General features: G+C 44.2%; 1 protein-coding gene across 1 annotated transcript; it reads left to right on the top strand.

Annotated features, from left to right (window-relative positions):
- Nucleotides 1-1,432: 1,432 nt before the first annotated feature.
- Nucleotides 1,433-24,327, top strand: LOC122155531 (collagen alpha-1(I) chain-like; the record flags this gene model as incomplete). Its single annotated transcript, XM_042809433.1, has 22 exons — nt 1,433-1,513; nt 1,610-1,660; nt 2,581-2,616; nt 2,747-2,791; nt 3,498-3,542; nt 3,965-4,000; nt 4,405-4,440; nt 4,833-4,892; nt 5,965-6,000; nt 8,415-8,459; nt 9,057-9,092; nt 10,077-10,112; nt 12,408-12,464; nt 12,650-12,721; nt 13,692-13,763; nt 14,410-14,445; nt 20,781-20,861; nt 21,662-21,715; nt 22,062-22,115; nt 22,909-22,971; nt 23,403-23,465; nt 24,187-24,327. Coding segments are annotated over 22 exons (1,236 nt in total), but the record flags the coding sequence as incomplete, so codon positions are not given.
- Between the last annotated feature and the right edge of the window lie 108 nt (nt 24,328-24,435).

Here is a 24,435-nt window from a genome sequence, read left to right as displayed (position 1 = left end):
CCTCTCCTCTCCTCTCCTCTCCTCTCCTCTCCATCCTTTCCCTATTTTTCCTTTCCCTTTTCCTTTCTCCTTTTTCCTTTTTCCTGGCAGTGCCACTCACTATCAGCAAATCAGTGCTTCAGAAAGCAGCAGCTTCTCTCCTTTCCCTTGAGGTACCTTATTGCTGGCATCTCAGATCTGGAAAGCTGGAAACTGCTAAAATTGCGGAGGAATTGCAGAATGAAGGAGAATTATTACCCCCTGCAATTTCCCACCATCCTTGTAAATGGCAGCATTATCAGATCCCATGCACATGGGTTGCCATAAAATCTCTGCAAGGTCCTGGCAACCCATGGGCTTGCCTTGCCTTTTCCTTACGATGCTCTTCACAGTGAATACGGACCCACAGCAAAGCAGCAGCAGCATTTTGTATCTGCTCTGCATGCAGATCAGCTGCAACCCAGTGCAGGATGGCCAAAACCCATCCCAAACGAGCACTCCTGAGCAATGTGTGCCAGCACATCACTGGTGAATCTTTTCTTCCTCTTTCTTGCTCCTCACCATGATTCAGTAAAGTATTCCAGTTTTCTTTGGGCAAAAATATCTTTTTTCATTATGTATTTTAGTGAGTCAGAAACTTCCTGTGTTTATTAGCCAGTAAATGAAACTATCATCCAGTTAGTTAAATCCATCAAAACAGAACTCAACACATGATTCTAGATTAAATTTTGAGGTCAATCCAGGTCTTTGATTCTGCAAATAATAATAATATGAATGTGGAAATAGTGCCAAATAACTGCATCCCATCCCAATATGTTCCTCTTTTAGCTATTCTCCTGGCAAGGCTCAGGGCTGAGGTTTTAGTGCACGGAGGTTTCCTGCCTTCTGTTGTTGTGAATCACTCTATTGCTTTTTTGCTTTCATATCAGAATATTTGCCAAAGCTGCTCTGCAGTTCACCACCATGTGGGTCAGGGAATAACTGCTGTACACTGAGCTAGGAGTATGACTGGTTTTAAAACAGCAAGCAGATAAATTACTGTTGCTAGTATTATGACCAATTCATGATACAAGCCAGTAACTATTTGTACAAGCTTTACAATGTGTGTCTTAAATATGTATCAACAAAAACTATGAGCATTGCAAATGTCAGCAAGATTACTGAGTAGAGTGATCAAACATCAACAGTTGTATTACTGCAGTCAGATATATTGGGTGCAGTAAATGCATATCTGTGTTACCCAGACATGGATGCTACAGAGAGGAAAGTAGAGTTCAAAGTTGCAAGATTTTAGGTATTATTCCTCTGAAATAGCCATAAGTTAATTGCACAAGAGATGCTCAGTGGGATGATTGGTTGTAAGACGTAGTTGGTGGTAGGCAGAGAGTTGACTAGAGGTCTTTTCCAACCTTAATGATTCTGTGATTCTATGATGCTGCTTTCTTTCCTGTAGGAAAACATGAATTCAGAAGATGGCTCTGCACTCCCAAGGCATCCTAGAGCCAGGAGATCAACCCAGCATGACAGACACATGGTAAAGCCTCATTACACCCCAATGGCTTTGGGCTAACAATGTCTAAGAGCAGAGCCACAAGGGAATGGGGACCATTTCTTGTTGGCTCTATCATAGGTTCACCCTCCCGGTGCCCCAGGAGCTCCAAAATCCCCATCTGGATCCGTGGTGAGTGAATACCTGATACAAGGTTGTCTTCAAACACATGGATGCAAAAGAAGCCCAATTTGCTTCTTCTCAGTGGCGAATGTAGAGGGTGTATGTGAAAGGTTAGTGATAAATATTAATAAATAAAGCAAGGAACATCTGCTGATGAAGCTGAATTTCTTGGCAGAGCAGAGTGTTCTCACTGTGTTTGGCAAGGGAAACGTGATGCTCACAAAGCAGAAGTGGAGAAAATCAAACTTAATCAATGATGGAACATGATAACCTGATTTGTTTTTTTTCGTCCTGAGAGTATAGAAGATATTTGTGGTAGTATATAAACATGTAAATGTGTGTTTATAAACACATAGATCTAGATCTCTGAGTTTGAATTAATTTAACTTACTTGAAAGCAGTAATTGACCATTGTCCTGTCCTTGCAGTGGGCTATGGTAGCACTGAGCTCAGCTTATCTGTGCCATGAGGTGACATGTTGCTTCTCATACTTGATCTAGCTGTTGGTGTCCCTGTTGACTGCAGAGGACTAGATGAGCTTTAAATGTCCCTTCCAACTCAAATGATTCTGTGATTCTATAGACGTCTGTGGACAGTCAGAGTTATGGTGGGATGTCTGTGCCAAGGCATTTCGTGCTTTGTGGACCCTACAGCCCATTTCCAATGGGTACAATCAGATCTCAGGTATCCTATCCAAGCTGGAGTGGCTCAGAGTGAGCCTGGAGACCACCTCATATCCAACCAGGAGTGTTTCAATGAGGATCTCACAATTCTTGACCACACATGGAGGCCCTGCAAGACACCTCTACCCCTGCTACAATGCAGTGATTTGCTGTGTAACATCTCACTGCTTGAAGATACCCTTTCCACAGCTCAAGAGGGGAAACATATCCCCATCTGCTCTCATGCTTTCTTCCTTTCTTTTCAAGACATATCCAGGACCTCAGCGCCCAAAGAGAATTAAGGTATAATATTATAATATTCATGCCCAGGGCTCTTCTCACCACCACTGCACGTGGTGAGGATGTGAATAGTCTTTTCTCCCATCATGCAGAATCCAAACTCTGTTTTGTACCATCATTTGTTTTCTTACAGAAGGAGGAAATGGGCCGTCCAGTTCCACTCTACCATTGCCAAAAGGTCAGTGCTTTTGTTCTACCTTTAATGCAGATACACAACAGTGCTGGGGTGGGACAGGATGGAGGTCTATCTCCTGAGGGCAGTCTCATTTAGAGGCTAAAAGTCACAGGTAAAAATTGGCCATTGGAACTGGTGGGTTCAGGAGTTAGTAATCCATGGTTTGGACCACTGAGAATGAGCAGAGGACCCTACTTTGAGTTTTTCATATCTGCTTTAGACATATTTGTAGTGTGTTTTTGGCTCCTTAGTAATTCTCTCCTTGGTGAACTTCTCCCTTCTCCCTCAAACTCATGGTATCTGCAGTATTACATTAATATCTGCATTATTCTTGGCCTGGGAGATTCACAGTACTGCTCATATCTTACAATTACTCAAGTTTGTTTTCACTCTGTGCACTTCCACTGTGCAAGATAGGAGGGATGGGTTCAGGGGCAGTCCTAATCTGGTTGGACTCTGGTTGGACTTAGGAGTTGGACTCAATGATCTTTATGGCTCCCTTCCAACTCAGGATATTCTATGATTCTATGGTTTGGATCTGGTTGGGATAGCCCAACCAGATGATCCATCAGAAATGCAATGGAAAGGAGATGGTCCTCCGTTACTGCTTCCTGAAACATGATGCAGGAATGAAAGCAGCACCTACCTTGACCAAAAAGGGAAGGAAATGCTCCTTATACTTGAACTAAAGGGGCTATTTGTTTTCCAGGGAGAAATGGGAGCTCCAGGAGCCCGTGGAAACAAAGGAGAAAAGGTAGCAATAAGGCTTTTGGGAGCTTCTGGGACTTGGAGAAGGCTCCCTGTTCTAATAGGGTCAGGAAGATAAGAAGCTGGGACATCCTGGTGAAGTGGACATTCAGGGTCTGTGGGAGATTGTGCTGATGTAAACAGGGATATAGGAAAGGGTCAGACCCAGCCCCAGGTTTCTTATGGCATATTCTGCCATCAGAGCAGGCATTCAGCCATACAAAGTGCCTCTTCATGAATACTTCTCATAAGGGACAAACAGATCCGAGGTGTTGGGACCCAAATATTCAAAAGAAAAGTAAACAAGGGAGGGTTGTTTCACAGTCCAATGGAAAGAGGGTATTTTGCATGGGTTTTTCAATGCCTTTGTGCAGGGACCATGAGCATGAGAAGGGAGGTGGCTGGAAGACGGATCTTTTTGTCTTGCAGGGGCAGCCTGGGGAGATGGGGGAGCCTGGAGAAAAGGTGAGATGTGGAGTCAGGCTCAGCCACTGGCACAGGACAGTGTCACCAGCTAAGTGGCCCAAATCCAGCACTGAGGGTTATCATAGAGAAGTGAAATCCCTGGCCGCTATGTGAACCCATCACCCGCTGAGCTCAGCCCAGTAGATCCAGAGCCCAATAACACACCAGGAGCAGCAAGCTCTTGTGTTAGAGCATTTGGCTCCTCCATTGGCACACAGCCATTTCCAACCTTCTCGGGGGAAAAGAACTGGACATTAGGAGTGTCCCTGAACTTCCAGTTACTCCATCCTGCCACAGACTATGAGCACAACTGGAAACCTTCTCTCTTGCTTAGTGTTTCAGTGGGGTTGTTCTTCACACAGCCGCTCCAGCAGGCTTGATAACTCTCTCTCTTCATTTCACAGGGCACCAAAGGAGACAGAGGTGAAAGTGGTCAGAAGGTAAAGAACAGCACTGTTACCATAGGTATCTCTTCTCCCACCATGACTCTTCCACCTTCCCAATATCTAACCTCCCATCTCAAGCTGAGGAGTCCAGATAACCTCCTGAGATGTGGGCTTGTCACAACTGGAATGGGATACTCACAGGGGACCCAGCATTTATCCCTCCTATGTAGGGACTCCTGATGGCTTATATAGACAGGGCACACATCATAAAAGGGTAATGTCAGAAAATACAGGACTATCTGGGCAACGTGTTCCAGTGCTCCACCATCCACACAGGAAAGGAGTGTTTCCTGACATGGAATCTCTTGTGTTCCAGTTTGTGCTTTCTGATGGTCCCATAGTGCAAAGAATGGTCTTGCTTTTTCCTGACCTTCTTCTCTTCACAGGGAGAACCAGGAATTGGGTTCAGAGGCCCTGTTGGTCAGGCTGGACCCCCAGGATTTAAGGTACATCTTTCTTCTCCTCTGGATAGGATCTCACTTGCTTTTCTGTGGGTGTTACATTCCATTGTCTTTGCTGATCATCCCACTGCTAGGTGTGGGGCACAGTGGTGACTGAGATGGGAAAGACACTGAAGATGGTAACAGCATTGAAGTTAGACCCATCTTGCAAAGACAGTAAGAGGGTTTGGGATGGAGAGAGTGTTCTCCAAGTGACCACTTTAGATCAAGTCAGGTCCAGAGGATAAAAATGTCTGTCCATGGTCTTCTGCATTTACTAAACCATGGCACAGCCTCTACTCCATCCCTATGAACACCTCTTACTGGAAAACCCCCATTTCTACGTACCACTTATGTGAATTCAAGGATACACCACTGGGCTTTCTTAAGGACTTCTGGAGGGTTATTAATCTCACCTCAAATCTAAATTCCTCCTTATTCATTCAACAGGGTGAGCCAGGGGCTCCAGGACCTCCAGGAGCCCAGGGCATTCAAGGCATTCGTGGCAATGCTGGCATTCCTGGCTCACAGGGAGACAGAGGGGCTCCAGGTCTTCGTGGGACACCAGGACAGAAGGCAGGTGGTGTGAGGGCACTGTGCATGTTGTGTTGTCCAACCCAAGGAGAAAACAAGGGTGGTCCTTCTGATACTGCCTACACCAGTCCATTGAAGTCCACCTCTCTTCAATGATGCCCCCACACTGGGAGCATTTCAAAGACTACTCCTCCTAGGAGCACCTAGGAACACACTCCTGCTTTCAGGCTGGCTTGGGAGAAGTGGGACTTTTGCCTTTTGATGTTTTCCTCCTTAAAGGATTTTGTTTTCAAGGGTGAGAGTGGGAAGAGAGGCCGGAATGGACTTGCTGGGCCTGCAGGACCATCAGGATCCCCAGGAAAAGAGGTGACTTTTATACATCACCCCCTTTGCCTTCTGCGAGACTGTAGAAACTTGGCTGGGAAGAGAGGCTGAGGCCCTGGTATCTGGGCTGAGTGTGCTTTTATCTTTTCATTGGGATGGGAGAGCATCAAGGACTTGCAAAATAAAGTTGTTGTGTTTTGGTTTTTTTTTCATCCTACAGGGGATTCCTGGGACACCTGGGCCCAAAGGCAACAAGGTGAGTGCCAGCTTTCCAGGAAGGGCACAGATAGCTTAGATCCTTGGGCAGTAAAATGACAGCCCACTGCTATCTCCTGGCTCCTTATCCTTGGTCCCATCTAGATGCTTCACCCCCTCTCACCTTCATGCCCTTCTTCCCCCAGTTTCTTGGAGCATTTTCCAGAGAGAGCTGCACAAAGTCAATGGAAAGGAGTCCCCTTTCTGTAACTTTTAAATCATTTCATAGAATCATAAAATCATAGAATCACTGAGGTTGGAAAAGACCTTAAAGATCATCGAGTCCCACCACAGTGTTGGACATTAGAAAAATCTTCTCTAAGAAAGTGGTCAAGCTCTGGAACAGGCTGCCCAGGGAGGTGGTTGGAGTCATTATTGCTGGAGGTGTTCAAGATACATGGAGATGTGGTGCTTAGGGATAGCCTGGTTTAGAGGGCAGTATTGTGGTAGGTAGACAGTTGCATTAGATGAACTTAGAGATCTTTTCCAACTTTAATGATTCTATGATTCTATGGTCAGTCTGAGCAGTAGTCATGGCATATGATGTCCTTCCTTCAAATTAGACTTCTGTCTTTCTGACCTGCAGGGAGAAACTGGGATTGGAGCTGTTGGTCCAAGAGGTCCCCGAGGATTGCCTGGTTCTCAAGTAGGTTCTCTGTAAATGTTCTTTGCTTGGCTTGTTGCAAGCTAACCTCCTTTGGAGGCAACTTTATACCATCACTGTCTGCTCACCCATCACAGAAGATGCCAAAAGAGCTGATAATAGAGCCTGCTTTAATTTTTCATTGGCCAGATTTGGAGGTGACAGACACTGCTGCACCCAGCTGGAATTGGCACTGACCAGATTCTCTCCACAGATTGCAATTAGAATCCCCTCTGCAACTAGAACACCCTCAAGCACTGTGTGTTGCATTGATCATCGTGTCTGTGCCCTTGCTGTGGAAGCTTCAGTGGTAACATCTACATTCATACATCTGCACATCTCTGTGAGGAAGGACCTCATTTTGTATGCTTGAGGGATGCTACCTGCAAATTCATTCCTTCAGAAATGCACCTCCAACTTTCTTACTCTTGTTCCCCCCTTCCCTGACCCTCTGTCATCCCTGGGGAAGCAATGCTCACTTTTCCTCAGGCTGCTGAGAAGTTTTGGTCCCCTTCTGGCAAAGACCCCAGGGAGACCTTCTTGAGTCATAATCAAGGGCCATGTTTCAATTTGCTCCGTCTGTGGCTGTTCCATGAATAAACTGATTTTATGGTGCAATCCATTTAGGCAAATTCCCCATCTGCCAGCAGAATGGTTCAATGAGGCCCCTGAGACAAAACAGTTAATGAGAATGTCAACAGCTGTGAAAGGTCTGGGGTAAACCTCACTCAAGCTTTATTATCTGAATGGAATGATGAAATAATGTTTCTGCTCTTCTGACTCCAGCATAAATCTGGAGAGAATTACAGAATCACAGACTATATTGACCAGATAGGAGAGATTTCGCCTTGCGGGATGATGCCCAAGTCCAGGCATCTCAAAGACATGTATGTCTTGTGGGTTCTACTCAGTGAAATCATTGAAGCACTTCACAGATCCACCAGCTATCCCTTGTAGTAACGTTTAAAAAGAGTCAATAGCACACTTGAAGAAACATTAAGAAGTTCTCTGGCATCTGGGAGCAAGAGCTAGGTATGAAGATAAGCCCCACATTGGCCTCCAAAGGCATGAATTGAGCAGTTGACTGGTGGTATCTTCCTTCTGAAAGCCAGCGATGTGGGTTCTCAGATGAATTTCTGATTACCTTTCTGCTGTGGTGTGTCCTACTGAAATCAAGTTATGAATGCACATAAAAATCAACTGAGCTCTCTGATTGAGGGTGAGAATTCTCCTGGGACACCAGGAACATCTCAGACCTCTGCCCTTTGCTGTCCATGCTTTTGTCACATGTAAATACAGCTTGAGAAAGGACACACTAGGATACCCAACCTCAGGGTATCCTAGAGGATCCTTGCTTCTTCTAAGCCATTCCAACCAATGCCTCCCTATGGAAACAGAGAGAAGGCACCTTTTTAGAGTGATTAATATCATGCTGAATCAGGTTCAGATCATCCTACAGATGTGTTTCTCTTGAAAGCTGAGGAGAAGCTGAAGCTTGAAGCTGACCAGAGTATTTTCTAAATACAGAGTACATTGTCCAACTACAGTGGCATGTGTGTGGTATGGAGATCTTTAAGTCCTTTAATCCAGAACCATGGGACACTTAATGCATGTAGACATATAAGTGAACAGGGTTGCAAAACTCCCTTTACAGATCTAGGCTTCTGCATTCTCAACTCCTATTGTCCCCCATGGGATGGATTGTGGATCTGGAACTGTGTGTGTTGCATGTGTCTGCTGATGGCCATCACTACACCTCTCTTTCCTAACAGGGTGACGAGGGCATCATGGGAGTCCAGGGCCCCATTGGTATGATGGTGAGTGTTAACGTGCTGATTTCACAGTATAGACAATTTCAGGGCTGCTTGATGTTTATAGTATGGACAGCTTCAGAGCTGGAAAAAAATTCCTATGAGCAATTAAAAAAAAATTGAGTAGTTTGATGCTTCCAGTGGGAAATGGAAAGTTAGGGGAACCCAAATTCTTCTGTTGTGTTGGAACGGTTGACTGTAAAACCTTTAGCCACATGTGAGACATAAGCTGACATGCCTAGCATAATTGCTTTATCCTCTCGGCCACTTGGCCATGGGCCATCCCAGTCTATCCTGTCCCTGCCTACTCCTGTGATGAGGGATGAGTGGAGATCCTGTCACCTCCACCTAGAGGGGCCTATGGGAGACCTGGGAGATTGTGGCTGTGTCTAGTTGCTGTTAAGCATACAAAAGACTCCACATGAGGCTTGCAAAACAGGGCAAGTTGTCCAATCTAGCTTCTGCACCCCTTCCACCAGCAGCTTCTCTATGCTGAAACCTCTTCTTGGAGGCAGCTCTGTCTTAGAGTGTAGACTGCTCTTTTTTTCTCAATATCTTCCCTCACTTGTATTTATCCTCACATCTTGTTTTGTGTCCTCGCAGGGTCTAAAAGGTCTCCCAGGTGTGAAAGGCGAAAGGGTAAGCAACAGTCACTGTCACCTTTTCCTATGCAGTTCCTGAAGAGGAGGGCACACCATTGTGGGGAATCTTTCTGGGACAGACTGGGAGGGGACTTTAATCGATGTGTGGAAGTCTGAAGTGACAAGCAGTCCCCTGTAAGGTCTGGGCTGGGATCAGGGTGCATGTTATTTTTCTGCAAGCCTCTTTTTAAAATATTTTTTAGGATGGTAGGAAGGGAGGAAATTTGGGAGTTTGGACAGAAAGGAATCCCTTTGCTCTCCTTCTGCCATTTCCCTCTTGCAAGCCTTGGGCAGTTGAAAAATGCAGCAATGGGAAGAGTAAATCTTGTCCAAATGTAGGGATGTGCAATCTAACACTGGAATGAAGGCAACCACATATAATGCTGCTACTCAAAAGCAACTCAGTGCAGTTTTACAGTCTCTCTTTGCTCTCATATCCCCACCCGGGCCTTCCAGTCTCTTCCATCTGTCTGTCACTTTGCCAGTCATGAGCACTGAAGAAGGGTATGAGATGCCATCAGTACCAAATCCTGCCCTTTAGCTTCATAACCCACCTCCTACAAAAAGCCTTGTGGAAGAGTTAGTATTTCATACACTTTTACTGCAAAATCCAAGATTTGAGATTGAAATTTGGGAAATCCTATAAAATACAGGATGCCTTCCCACCCTAGGTGTAGTACTGACATGTTACCAGAGCTGCCATGCCCCATTGGAAGGTGGAAATCCAATGACAGTTCTGCAGTGTGGACATACTGAGCATAAAGTCAACCAAAACATGTCAGTCCCAGGTCTTTATTTTTGGTCAGCACAATATATTTTAGTTGTGCACAATTTCCCATGGTAAGCTTTGGCGGAGTGCCTAGGGGAGCTGACTCCCAGCTATGATAGGTGGGCTTGGTGTGCAAATCAGTGGACTGAGTAGCACAGAAAGCGTGAATAAAAAGGGAATCACTCACTGCCTTTATTTCTTGCTTGGTTTCAGGGTGATCGGGGACTTCTGGGACCCAAGGGAGAAAGAGTAAGAACGTTCCAGATTGTGACCTTTCGGGGCAGATGGGGTAAAAGGCTGTTAGGGCTTTATTGTTACCTGTGAGCAGATGGACAGTTATTTGAACAGTTCAGTGATCAGACAAAGTAGAGACATAAATGATAAGAAATACTGGTATGTGTTTTCCTTCTGTCCAATGGGTGTTTTCCTATTTACAGCTGGTCCCTTCACTATGTACACCCAAGAGTTTGGGACCATTCTCTCTACATTTATACACCCATGCAGTTGAATGCAAGTTTTAGATGCTTCCTTCCTTCATGGGATTTTCCAGTGGGTTCAATCCACTTCGCTGGCTTCTTGCTTGCACTCTATGCAATGGTCAGAGTGGATCTGGCACCATAGTTTTAATGGGCTGACAAACAGCCATTGACAACAGCCATTGTCAATAGGAGCAAAAAAGAAGTCATTTCAGCAGCAGTTTTCTTGGGCACAAAAATGCTTTCTATGATGTAAGGGAAGAAAAAAAAGTTCCACTGACTTTTGTTAATGAGCTCGCCCCAAAGCACACCCCAGTCTGGCTCATGGCAGGTAATGCAAAATAACCCCGAGAGCAGAAAGTGAACAGAAAATGCTGAATTTCTGTCCAGTGTTTTGTTAACTTCCTCCCTTACTGAGGTGGCTTGTAAGAAAATGAGTTTTTGAAAACCTACATGATGATTTCGCCTTTGAGTCATGCGGCATTAAATGATCAGGACCAATTTGTCTCTGAGGAGGCTGCTTCCAAAAGGGACTTGCTCCAGAGACAAATCAACTCCTAATCTGCTTCGTGAGGAGGCCCCAAAACACTTCCCGAGTTGAAGGAATGTGTAATGCATTTTCCAAAGAATACCTTAATAAAATATAAAGAGGCGTATGAGATAGAACTGAGAGAGAGGGATGATTGGCTTGGATTCATTCCCCATGGTTACAGTTTAACTTACTTTATAACTCTCTCTCCATCAATACAAGTGGAACTGTGTGCTTTTCAGGGCCTGTGCTGTGCACTGGATTAAACTACAGAATCTTTATGCTCCCTTTTGTCTGCAAAATTGCTCGAGCCCCATCCCATCTCCATTACAGACACTGAAAAGCAGGAAAGCTGGAAGCATATGAAGATAGACTTGGAGCAGGATCTGATAGTGATCATTGTATAAGTTACAAAAGATGGTCAAATTCTGGGGAATGTTGATTCATGGATGTTTGTTAAAGAGTCTAGCAGCAAAGCACAGTCTTCCCGAAAAGGGATGGACATTTGCAACATTGAAGAGAGCTGGTATAAAGGGAGACTGTTTCAGATAGGCTACAGTTGCCAAAGGGGGCTAGCAAGGAGAATCACCGGCCTGTAAGGGGTTAATTTATCTTCCAAGGGGAAAAAAATGAATAAATCCGTGCTGTACGCTGCTAATAACAATAGTGAAATATTAACTGCAGGCTGCACTCAGCATCCAAATCGAATTTTAAAATCTTCCGAAGGGGAAAGGTGCTTCTTTCTGTGTCTGTAATAGGAGATCACCCTCCATACTGTCCTGCCTCCAAAACCCATGCCTTGCTGCATCTGCACCTGTTCTTCTTATTGCCATGTAGAGTTTCAGGGTGTCCCAGAGACGCTAATGGCACTCTCTGGAATGCTTTTGGGGAAGTATATTAGAAGCATGTACTTGTCAGCTGGTCACAGTGCCCTGGCTTGCAGAATCAATGTTTCTGATGTAAAAAAAGCTAGCTCTGATGGGTGCCATAAGTACTACTCACCAACCTCAGCTCCAGCTGCATGACCATAAATCAGGGCACCATGAGCCTACAACCAGGTCCTGCACGTGGGAGGAGATGCAAACCTTGACATCCCAAGTGACACATGGTGACGAAGGAGCCAAGCCACTGTGTCAGATATGGACCTATCTGATCACTCATGACTTCAGACTGGGAATTGAACCTCGGGTTTCCACTTTCCCATGCACAGCTCCACTTCTAGTTGGGACATCTAGACTGGCTATGCCATTGGGCCCCAACGTTTTCTTGAGCAAGAGATCACTGTCAAAATTCAGAACTTGTCATCTTCTATGCATATTCATCACCTAGCTTTTAGCTGAGAAAAAATTAAACTTACTTATTACTGTCCACCCATACCTTCCATATGGACCACAGTTTAGAAAATGCTCACCTTCATTGCAGATGTTTGTTACCCTTTTGCTGTTTTCCCCATCACAGCAAGTGTGGTCCTATCCAGTGGGAGCCATGAGTTCAGGTACCACTTGTTATCTACATCTCTTCTGTGTCTCCTTTCTCTAGGGTGAGACCATGACTGGTTTTGGACCCCAAGGCTACAAAGGCAGTAAAGGAGATCCTGTAAGTTGATGACCCTTATATAAGTCCTTTCCAATTCAGGTTATTCTATAAGTTCTACTGTTGTTGTGATTCAGCACAGCTTGGGTATCCATTGCAAACCAGTGCTTTGTTCCAAAGCCACTGACTGAGAGATGGGTCCTTTCTCGAGAGAGGCACAACCCCACAATTCCTGTCCTATCATTCAGGGTGAACAAGGCCTGCCAGGTTTTGATGGAGACAAAGGCGAGAAGGGAGAGGATGGGCCTGCAGGAGAAAAGGTATGAACCTCCCAATGGGACAGAGACACATAACATTGGAAGAGTCCCGTTTCTCTCCAAGAGCTGGACATGCTGCCTGAAACCCTGAAGCTCAGAAAAAGTGGTAATGCATTTGCACAGGCTGCCAGGGAGGTGGTGGAATCACTGTCTCTGGAGATGTTCAAGAAATGTGGAGATGTGGCACTGAGGGATACGATAGGGATGGGCTGGGATTGGACTTGAGCCTTGGCACCCATGGAGGTGTCAGGTCTCAACCCATCACTCCACTGGAAGGAATCATATAACTCTCCCACTCAGACTGAGTCATGAATTAAATCTCCATGCACCAGTCATCCCTATTTTTGTATCATGTTAATGGGTTTTGTTCTAAAAGTCTGACATGGTGCAGAATAAATATAAGTATCTACAACAGCAGCATCCCTGATTAGATCCCCAGTGACTGTAAAAGCAACGTGCAGAAGGTCCCAGGGGTGATACTTGTGTTTTTGTCAGATGAAGTCTCACACACATTATCTGCCAGACTGCTCTCTTATTAAATAATAATAATAATAATAATAAAATGTAAGCGTCTCCTAAAGCAACAGCACCTTTTGGCTGAATATCTGAGTGTATTTAGATGGAGCACCACTACTCCACCACTAGACATTCAACCAGGGTTTTGTACTTCAGCGTTAGCACAGAGGCAACTTCTTTAAAATATCTGAGGCCCTTCCCTGCTTATTTTCCTTTGGTCCCCATCACCAGGCACTAATTCCCTTTCAGAACTGAGCCATGTTTCTGTAGCTGGTGGCTTCCTTCCCTGGCTCTGGCTGCCATAAAGATCTTTGGGATCCTTGGAGGTGAAGCCTGCTATAGAAATGATTCTTATTGTCCTTCACTCTTCCATCTTCATAGGGTTCTCTCTCAGGAGGGGCCACTTCAAGAGCACACTGTCCTTAGAATGTATTTGACAGATATTCTATAATTTTAGGGAATCAGAGGTGAAGCTGGCTCCAAGGGAGCCATGGGGCTTTTTGGAACAAGAGGACCAGTGGGACAGAAAGTGAGTATGCCCAACACCTATTCTAAGGTACCATCTTTAAGGACTGAACTGTAAAATCATACATGAATTGATATATAAAATCCTTTGACAGGATTTTTTTTTTTCACCATATGATTCTTTGCCCAAAGAAGATGTTGCATCCTTGAAGGCATTCAAAGCCAGGTTGGATGGAGCTCTGGGCTGCCTGATGTGGTTTGGGGCAGCCAGCCCACAGCAGGGGGGTTGGAGCTGCATGATCACTAAGGTCCCTTCCAAGCTAAACCATTCTATGATTCTATGATTGATTGTATTATTTCTTCTTTGAAATCGCTGATTTAAATGTTGTGGAGTTACCAAAAATCAGAAGTAGCCAGGAAAGACCAAGAGATTCTTCCCTTTTTCTAAAGCAGCAGAGTGCTCTGACATCTTCCCTGTGCTATGATAGTAATGATTTGCTGAAATGTCAGCATTTACAAGCAAGGTATGAATTCCTGTCTAAATTATACTCAATGGAGACGTAGGGCTCCCTTCAGTTGCCCATCTGAGATGTTTAAGGGATCCTATCTGCCCCTTCCGTCTGCTGTAGTTATGTCCTCTGACAATCCCCAATTCCAGAGGAAGTACAGCAGCACTTTCCCCTTGTTACTCATCATTGCTTTCCTTCCAGGGGGAGCCAGGAGAACCAGGCCTGCTGGGCTCTGCCGTGAGTTGGAGCATGTTTCTCTGTCTTTGGGCACATAGCTGGGCTGGCACTTCCACCTATGGCAACATGAATGGGTCACGGGGGAGGTGAGGTGATGTTGGCTCTGTGCTTTTCCACAAAGCCCACATTCAGAGAGGTTTTGCTGGAAAATCAGCCTTGGGCAAGAGGGACCAAAGCCAAAGGTAAGTTGTAATAGGACGTTGTGTTTTGCATCACAAACATGCAATATGAATGCACATGAAATATGCATCTACTTATTATTTTTAATGCCTTTAGCATTTCCAGGGGCATTTCCAGACATGAACAGATGACGTTGCTCAGCTGATTACTGGTGATGGTTGTGTAGTATTTATGAGCTCGTGATCCAAACTGGTAATTGCTTACTGAGAAAAATGCCCTCATTCAATTAAGCATTTCAACCTCTGCTTGACTGCAAGCAGCTGATGAGCACTTCACCAGAGCAATGAGAATGACATAAGACATCAGTATGCTGAACACCTCATTACTGGGGGTTGGAAATGGGTGATCTTTGAGGTCCCTTCCAAACCAAACCACTCTATGATTCTCTGATCACAACATGTAGAGTACATTTTGGAAACTGCTTCATTACGAGCACCTGAATCCATAGGTGACAAATATTAGCATTAAAATTTGGTAGCGCAGGGAGTGAATAGAGATGTTTGCAGAGCATCAAAGGAAGCTCAATTGAATTCCAGTGGGAATCCACCATCCTGATCAGCAGCAGTCCACTTGTGGTTGCGAGATGTGCAGTTTTCTACCAGCACCAATAAAGATCAATTCATGACATAATTAATGACCAGAAATTGGCATCTTGTTGATCATTATCCAAGGAGAGCTAAGTAATCCTTCTTTGGAAAATATTTGGTGATTTTGCTGGTGCGGGGAACACAATCCCTGCTGTGCTTGGAGCTGGACTAAGAACACTATGCTTGGTTTTATTTTTTCATTAAATTTCTAAAATTGCAACTCTCACATCAAAGCCAGGGCCGTGACAGAGGAGCCATGATATACGACAGCTTGGATGAAATTCATCTGACCTCAGGTTAGATGTCTGCCGTGTTCGCTTTCCGCATCCAAGCACACTGGACTGAGACTATTTAATAGAGAGTTTTAGGTACTCTCAGACCATGACTCATATAATCTATTTCAGACACCGTGGTAGGACATGACATCCCGGTGTGACTTGCTCTCCACAAAACCAGGTTGACAATGTCTCACTTTGTCTTCAGAGTGTTCACAGATGCTTTGATTGTTTTCTCCCATGTTAAGGGAGAGGGGGGTTTAGGCTATTTCATCTATCATTGCTCTAGTCTTCTTTTTCCCTTTTCTTCAAGGCAGATATGACTTGTTCCACTCTGCCTGTACCCAATCTCTTTTAAGCAAAGCCCCAGTGATAATATCTCGCTGTCTTCATTTTCCTTCAGCTGCCTCTAATTCCATCCATCGTATCTACAAATCACCACCAATTTACTGAAAAAACTCACCAGTTGCTTTACATCCTACTGAATTCCCTCCTGCCTGATATCTGGGGAGACAGAAGTTCCAGCACGACCAAAAATCACTCTTGTAAACCAGCTTGTAATAAGTCTCATCCAATTACCTTTTTGATTTGATGGTCTATAGGACTTCCCAACCAAGTGACAATGTTTGTATCCCCTCCCTATAATCATTGTCCAGAGAATTTCAATGGATTTAGATGACTTTACAACTGGATCTCAAGGCAAATGTGTGCATTCTTGGTATTCAAGACACCTCCCTCTTTTCTAAAAGCACTACACACTTACATTTATATTCCTGCCCTGCTTCACCCTTTGATATTAATATTCTAGTCTGTGTTATGCCTATTAAAGTGCAATCTTGATCATGTATTAGAGCTTCCAACTCCTCTTCTATATACCTCGTCTTTCATGCATTAAAATTCTGGCAGATTAACCCATTATTCTCCCTAAAGCTGTATTGTGAATACTCTTCTCCCCATCTCTTGCTATTACTCCCTATTTTGTGTTTCCAGAGTCCACAGTTATGAGTGTTCTTAGGCCCTCTCCATCCTGGCTTGCAGTCCTCCTCACTAGCTTTACAGATAGAGTCTCAGAGATGTTCTTCATGTCCTCATGAGAACTGGGCTCTATAGCTGCCCAGCAGTCCTTGGATCCTTGCCCTATATCTGAGGAAGCCAAATGGCTGTTGACGCAGGCTCCTCCCTGGCTCCAGCCCAAATCTTTGCAGGAATTTGTGCAGAGAACCACTTCATTACATTACAACCAGGGCCCTCTAACTCAAGACTATGTTAGGTTTGATAATACCCAACATGAATTTGACTTTATCAGACAACATAAGAGCACCAGAGCTCTTGAAGCAGATAGAGCTATTGAAGAGCTATTCAGGGAACCAACATGAGAGCCCTACCTCCCTCCACCAGCTGCTTGAACCTAATGAAAGCCTAATAGTTAACCCCATTTGGAAACCCAATTCTCCTGCCTGCTGAGCAGTGGGTGGTTTCAAGCCAGAGGTGAGGATAGGTGGGGTGTGGATGTTCATCCTGGGCTTGACAAGAGGTGCCTCTGACTTCCCACGTAGGGTAGGAAAAGCCATTATCTGGGATGATTTTGCCAAAGAGGGTGCCATGAGCATTTCTGGAAAGTCCAAGGTAATCAGGAACTTTGGTCATCTAGACCTTCTAGCCACCAAACAAATTGACTTCCAGATACAAGACACAGCAGGGAAGGGATAAAAACAAAGTTGAACTCTCACAGTGAGACACTCAGCTCCTTCAGGTGTATCATCCCATCAAATATTGAGCACTGAAGGCCAGGAGGTGGGAAACATTTTAGCAAAGCTAACAGCCTATGCCATGAGTCTCCGAACTTTTGGCATACTTGGACCTTGAGCCACATAAGTTGCTCCGAAAGTAATGCTTCCTAATTATTTCCATGGAGACTATGACAGATACAGAGGGCAGAATAACACTGTTTGATAGAGCAAATTCTCAGCTATGAGCTACTATTTTTCAACACAGTTACCACCAGCAGCTATGTATTTTCACCAATGATAGACAAGAACTCACATGTTGTGCTCGTAAAAATGTGCACCAGCAGAGGTGACCCATTACTGCCACTGTTTAATGTACCACCCACTGCCTCACTGTGCAGCATTTATTGTTTGGTTTCCATAAACATTCAGCAAGTGTCAGTGAATACCAATGGGTGCAATATTTTCCACATGGGTGAATTCAGTGATACACCTTTGCTTCATACACACTTCCACGTCAGGTGACATTCTGTCAGACTGTGCCCCTCTGCTGCCTCCTGTCACATAGCAACAAAAATGTGAGAGGATACTGATGGGAAGGATCAACTTCTACCATATCACCAACATCCGCCTCTGACATTATGGGCCAACATCGTAAAACAAGAGGCATTGCTTTTGGAGGAACCCTAGTTAAGTTATGTGCTATCATCAGAATATAAGTAACAAGACAACTTAATTTTTAATATTTTTCTTAAAGTGTTTAAAAAAAAGAGAGAGAGGAACAAAAGCATACAGCTGGTGGAATATTTGACCTTGATTTTGTGAAGCTGATGCATCAGTCTGGTTCAGTGGAAGTGACTGCAATTCTTAGAACATTCTCAAGGTGTTCATCAGGGCTTTTTTGATGAAACTTTACTTTTCCTGCTCTTCATCCTTGACAATTGTTCACAAATGCCATTGCTTTTTGGCAGTATGCTCATGAATAAGGTGTGAGTGTGAAGCAAGGGATGTTTTCCTCTGGTAAGAGAGGGGTAATGAAAGGGGTAAAGAGACATGATCAGATTTTTTTAGTTGCATATCTGATTGCAACTCTATGTGTTCCAAGACTTGCAGGTCTTGTATTGATATGAACTGAAAATGGTGTCATAAACGTAAATTTATGATTTTTTAATTTTTTTTTTTTTTCAATCTTGAAACCTGTTTTCAAACTCCTTTATCAAAATGGAAAGAACAGTTGCATATTCTTCACTGTGTTTAGCCAATGCAGCAAAATGCATACAATTATTTGCTATCACTTGAGTCTGCACTGCACATCACTGCCCTCCCTGTGCCTGGATTGAACGTGGCTGGCCTCTATCATGGTTTGGAAATGCATTTGTCCTTTGATGTGTCTTCCCTGCTGCTTTGGATTGATTTTTTCGGATTGCAATGCATTCCTGCAGATGGATTTGATGCTTTCCAAGGGTGACCCAGCTAATTTCTCAGCTCATCTGAATGGAGACGTTGAGCCTGGTGATCACACAGGCTCCTCCCTGGCTCCAGCCCAAATCTTTGCAGGAATTTGTGCAGAGAACCTCAGCTCAAAGTCATCTTTGCGTCAGGACTTATGACTAAGCTTCTCCATTGCCGTGCCTTTGTGGAACCTGGTGTCTTTACAGTTAAATGAAGCCTGTTCCAGCAACACTTTAATAACAGAACCAAACAGCAAAAGCCATTTCCAGTAGTCCACCAGTAATTGCCTTTAAACTGCCATTTTACTAGCTTTTATTGCCCAGCCTCCATTTGCCATGGCAAAACACAGAATGTAAATCATAGGGAACAAATTCCCATTCAGCTTGTTTCCCTTGCTCAGTGCATGAACATTTTCCTCTCATTCTTGTTTTTAAATCCTCTTCCTTCTTGACTCTTTTAAGACAGGGAGGTTCAAGTTGGTTATAAGGGGCAATTTCTTCTCTGAAAGAGTGATGATGCATTGGAACAGGATGGTCAAGGAGGGGGGGGGAATCACCATCCCTGGAGGTGCTCAAGGTATGAGGAGATTTGGCACTGAGGGACATGGCTTACTGGGCATGGTGGGGATGGGTTGATGGTTGGATCTGATTATCTTAGAGGTCTTTTCCAACTTTAATGATTTTATGATTTACTGGACTACTGAGTACCTAAGACCATTTACCCTTCTACTTAACAGCACGTACTCTGAGCTTTACTCTTCCTAAAGCCAACTGGGTTCCCTTCAGGCTGAAGGCAAGAAGCACCTTGCAGTCTAAGGCTCACTGGAGAGCTATGAGTTGGAGACAGGAAGGTAGAGGAAGCACAAGAAAAGACAGAAGGATCTCACTTTGGCACAGAAACCCCTATGGATGAATAAATTCAGGTGCTGAGAGGGCTATTAGAGCTAATTGGGAAGTTGCTAGCTAGTGTCAAGTTCCTTCAGGATCAGGCAGTACTCAAGAATAAGCCTTAGCCCATCCCCTTGGATACAGGTGTATATATATAAATCCCTAGCCAGATGGATCTGTACCTAGAGATCTGTACCAGAGCAATCTGAAAAATGCCAGGCAATTGAAGGTATCCTGGGCTCTTGAGATTTAACCATTGAACCAAAAGGTTTATTACCCTCTAAGCATTCAATCTGTCCTAGCAAACAGGAATTCTAATTAGTTGTGCTTTTTATAGTCCATTTACTTCCTCGGCAAGAGCTTCATATTGATTGTTTCAATAAATAGTTACCAATAAATAAACAGCATGCATGAGATATTCAGGTCTGATCATGCAAGCAGGGCTTGAGGAGCATGGACTTTACCCAATCCAGACGTGATTAACAGAGCCATGGAAGAGCATGCTGTGTGTCCTCAAATACTGCCTTTAATCCAAAATATAAATAAATATTTGATAAAGTATTGTATGTCCCAGGCTGAGCTAAGACGTAGAATGGCTCATAGACCTCCAGATTGCAATGCTGTGGTGTTTTCATGGAGGAATAACTCTGTCCTATATTGCCCATGTGTTTGGGCTGGATGAGAATCTCTTTCATCCCCAGATGGGAGATGTTCTCTGCACAGCAACGGTGAACAACCCCATGCATGGATCTGCACTCAGCAAGTAGAATGGTTGTTCACAAATTGAATTTCACCAGGTAGCACTTCTTCTCTTGACTGAATGGGTCTGAAACTGAGCTGCTGACCCAGTGCCCAGGATTGTGGGCAACCCAACAAAACAACTCACACAGTGGGATGCTGCCTGCTTAGTGTTTCTGCTCCTATTTCCAACTGCAATCATCACCATCCCAATTTTCTTCCCCAGAACTACTCTTTAACCCCTGTGCACCTCAGTTTCCCAACCTGTGATTGTAAAAAAGCCAGCTTCGGGATTGCACTTGCTACTGGTTGTCAATGGTTGTTAACCCAAGCTTCATCTTTCAGTGCTAGTATTAGAATGGCTTCTGATCTCCAACTGTTGGAACATTCTACTCAGGCTCTTACTACTGAATTTCCACCCTGATGACTGTACTCTGTGATCTCCTTGCAAAAGCTAACCCAGAAATTCACTGTGCTCCTCTTTGGCAGGGTACAGCAGGCCTCGATGGGAGGAATGGAATCAAGGGAGCCAAAGGTGACAGAGGTCTTCAGGGACAGAAGGGGAAGCCAGTGAGTAGCAAGAAAGGATATGGTTAGTTTGGAAGGCAGAAAGAGGCTCCTGGTCTTTCTCAAACCTGAGCTCATTTCTCCTCCCACATCCTGTGTTTCCCATTACTGGAATTAGAAATAAGAGTTCAGGGCGACTCTTTCAAAAGGAGAGATGAAATTTGTGCCTAAACTTCCTAGAGAGGGCTCTAATGCACATCCTGGCCCAATTTTTAGGAGTCTTCTCTAGATGCCAGTAGAGAATTTATGTGTGTATCTCTAGTGGTGCCGTTCAACTTTTCCCATTCACAATGTGTTTTCCTTTGTTACTTGAGAGTTGGGGTTGTTTAACTCCATGTGTAACAGGGGGTTATAAGAAAGACAAAGGAAGACTTTATTTGATCCTATGGTAACGAAGCAAGGGGGAAAGGTTTTAAACAGAAAATAAACGTATAGATTTAGATTGGATATGAGGAAGAAATTTTCAATAATGAGTGGAGAGACCCTGGAATATGCTGACCAGAAAAGCTGTGGACTTCCCATATGGAAGTCATGTTGGACAGGGTTTAAAACAAGCTGTTCTGTTTAAAGATGTCCCTGCTTATGGCAGGAGTGCTGAAGTAGATGATCTTTAAAGGTCCCTCCCAACCCAAATCATCCAGTGATTCTATGAATCTATGATCTGCAAATTTTCCAGGAGTCCCAAGTGGTTAAAAGAACAAAGAAACGTAAAATGATGCTACCTTTAACCACCAGGGAGGCATTCTTAACCTGTCAGGATGTGTATTATATGTTTATCTTATTTCATTTCATTTCATTTTTAGGGAGAAAAAGGTGATCCTGGGATCACTGGAGACATTGGGAGGAAAGGAATAAAGGTAGGGGCTGGGTGAGATCCTATGAAATCTCCATATTCAAAAAGCTGTCTGGATGTTGTCCTGGACAGCCATCACTTTATGGCCTTGTTTGAGCAGAATGATAAAATTAGATAAAATGACCTCTAGAGGTCCCTTCCAACCTCAGCCATTCTGTCATCCTGTGAAAAAAAGGTTGGGACAGGCAGAGAGGAGAAATCAGACTCCAGGCTGGATGGGGTTCATGGGGAAGGGTCCTGTGGGTCAGGGATATTCTTGCACTAGGGCTAACCAAGTGCACTGTTTTCATCCTACTTGCCTTCACCTTGATACAACATCAATGACTTCCCATGATTTGCTTTCTCCCCAGGGCTTACGTGGGCTGCCAGGACGCATTGGTGCTCCAGGAGCCAAGGGCATCAAGGTGAGCTCAGCCTAGCTCTATCTCCTGCTCTGGTAGCCCCATTTCCAGCAGTGATTCCTATTTCTTACTTGTTACGACGGTAGCACCATGCTTGAAAAAACCATGCTAGCTCATGCAGAAGACCCTCTCCACAGTGGTGTTGGATTGATGGCTGGACCAGATGATCTTAGAGGTCTTTCCCAACCTTAAAGATTCTATGATTCTATGGCTTGAAGCTCCAGGCTGCAGCACAGAGATATGTGGTCACAGTCTGGGGATTGACACTTCTTTTTTTTTTTTTACAATCTGAACTCCTTCTGAAATATCCTTCTGGTCTGTGGCTTAGCAACTGCCTGGACTTAATTTGCAATTACTGCCAGGCACATTGCACTGATTGCCAGCACCAGCAGTCCTTTCTCTATAAACAGGGATAATGGCCCTTAATGGTCTTTTTATGAAGGGTTTTGAAGAGCTCAGTAAGATGTAAGGGAACACTTGACAACTGAACCAAGGGGATATATTTTTATTATTAATATTTTCTTTCATCTGCCTTGGCCTATTGGGCAAATTAAGTACTGTTCAGTGAACTTCCCACCTACTTTCACATAAGTGATTATGAAGTCAGGGCAGTCTAAAGTCTATATCAATCTGAAGTAGGAATTTTCCTGTATTTAGGGTTTCTCCTACCAGAAATGTCATTATTTCCATACCCTCCACAGCGCCATTTACTCGCCTTGACATTTTGGAGCTAGTTTTCCCAGTGTTTTAGAGATTGTGTTTGCTTACATCCCATTCATTGATTTTGCATCCATAGGGAGAAATTGGCAGTCCTGGAAAACCAGGAATCCCAGGAGCAGATGGACCATATGGACCAAAGGTGAATACCTAAATTGCACATCTGCCAACAAATGGGAAATTGCCCAAAACCTTTGGGAAACAACCTGTGTAATGTGCTTCTTTCTTTTTGACAGCACAAACAGGGTTATTCTGTATCTAATCCTATAGCCCGACATATATTTGGGTGAAAATTCTTGGACATCTGGGGTTAGGGACCTGTTCACTCAACTCAGCCAACTTCATCCACCCCAGCCCAGATGCTTCTCATGCACTACTGCACATGATAAGTAATGGGGCTTTTTTAACTGATTACTTTCAGTCTCTTTGAGTAGCACTAGTGCACAGGCTGAGAGATTCTGATGGGTTACACTTAATAAATAATATTGTAATGTGAAGAAGAGGGGGTTTGTTCAGAAAATCGCAACCACGCCAAGTCTGCATCAGCAGTAATTTTATCTTGGCTCCCTCCAGGGTGAACAAGGAGCACCAGGTGATGACGGTGCCTTTGGGATTCCTGGGGAGAAAGGAGAAAAGGTTAGTGCTTGCCACACTGCATCGAGCTGCCATTTATAAAAGAATGAATCCCACATCCATCAGGTCAAGTTAACAATATTATGCACTTTATGCATCATAGGTACCCTTTTCAGCGGTCAAATGTCAACTGTCTGGAGCATTAAGGCTGGGACTGCAGGTGGAAAGGGCAGGAGAAGGAGGTCTTCTTAAATTCACCTCCTGCTGATGCATGAAACCCCAGGAGGGTGCATGCTTAGCATGAGGAAAAGCCATCCAGACCTTTGAAGTGGGATGAGTTGTCAGAGTTTATTCAACTCAATGACTTGGATTGGATGATTCTCATGGTTCCCTCCCATCTTGGGATTTTCTGCAGTTCTATGATTTTAACACCACCATACGCAGGATGCTGGGCATGCTGCAGAGGAGAGAAAATGGATAACACTGCTGCCCCCTAGGTGCTGTAGACATGGATATGGGAAAAGACAGACTAAAGGAATCTTCTTACATATTTAAATAAAGTTGGGCATTAGGAGTTGTTGGGCATCATCCTAGAGGGGAGGGACATCCATGTCACCAAGCAATGATGTGCTCTCTGGAAGAGTAGAAATGGAAAGCAAAACCGAAGGGTCTCAATGTATAGCCAAGGCCCATGAAGATATTTGGATAATATCTGGTTTGCCTGTCTCTAAAACCACCTGTGCTTGATAAAATCTCTGAACTGCTCTCTACTGCTGATTCTTAGGGGTCAAAGGGAATTCCTGGTTTGGGAGGCTTCAAAGGACAAATGGGATGGCCTGGAAAAGCTGGAGCTGCAGGACCAGATGGACCTCAAGGGCCCCAGGGCAAACCAGGACCACAGGTGAGCAGCAAGGGACATGATTAAGCAGAGGGTTGTTAGAATTAGGGTAGTATGGTTAGGCTGTGGTTGGACTTGATGATCTTTAAGGTCTTTTCCAACCTGAGCAATTCTATGATTCTATGATTCTTAATG

Source organism: Centrocercus urophasianus, unplaced genomic scaffold (genome assembly GCF_019232065.1).
Source record: "Centrocercus urophasianus isolate 14NV4802_14NV808 unplaced genomic scaffold, USGS_Curo_1.0 seq_1199, whole genome shotgun sequence".
NCBI lineage: Eukaryota > Metazoa > Chordata > Aves > Galliformes > Phasianidae > Centrocercus > Centrocercus urophasianus.
This window is presented reverse-complemented; position numbering and strand designations above follow the sequence as displayed.